General features: G+C 54.5%; 2 protein-coding genes across 4 annotated transcripts in view; one reads left to right on the top strand and one right to left on the bottom strand.

Moving 5' to 3' along the window:
* Positions 1-314, bottom strand: part of LOC119593389 (sorbitol dehydrogenase-like) — an 18,464-nt gene that overhangs the window by 11,864 nt on the left and 6,286 nt on the right. The window lies entirely within an intron of this gene.
* LOC119593390 (2-amino-3-carboxymuconate-6-semialdehyde decarboxylase-like) overlaps positions 1-314 on the top strand; it is a gene marked incomplete at its 3' end in the record, with an annotated part of 9,355 nt that overhangs the window by 8,469 nt on the left and 572 nt on the right. For all 3 annotated transcript variants that reach the window (XM_037942319.1, XM_037942320.1, XM_037942318.1), the window contains 1 exon segment: positions 58-252. In XM_037942319.1, coding sequence (XP_037798247.1) covers positions 58-252 — 195 coding nt within the window.

Here is a 314-nt window from a genome sequence, read left to right as displayed (position 1 = left end):
ACCTAAGAACAAGGAAGATAACCCACTAACTCCCATCCCTCCCTTCCTCCCCAACAGTTCCCACGCCTGAAGGTCTGCTTTGCCCACGGCGGCGGGTCCTTCCCCTACACCGTGGGTCGCATCCAACACGGGTACGACGTCCGGCCCGACCTCTGCGCCACTGCCTGTGCCACAGCGCCGCGTTCCTTCCTCGGGAAATTCTGGTGCGACAGCCTGGTTCACGACCCCGAGGCTTTGAAGCTCTTGCTACAGGTGTGTTTCGTAGTCACTTTTTTTGTATTATGGTTTATTTCGTTTAATGTTTTTTTTGTAGT

The sequence above is a fragment of the Penaeus monodon genome, chromosome 32 (genome assembly GCF_015228065.2).
Source record: "Penaeus monodon isolate SGIC_2016 chromosome 32, NSTDA_Pmon_1, whole genome shotgun sequence".
Lineage (NCBI taxonomy): Eukaryota > Metazoa > Arthropoda > Malacostraca > Decapoda > Penaeidae > Penaeus > Penaeus monodon.
This window is presented reverse-complemented; position numbering and strand designations above follow the sequence as displayed.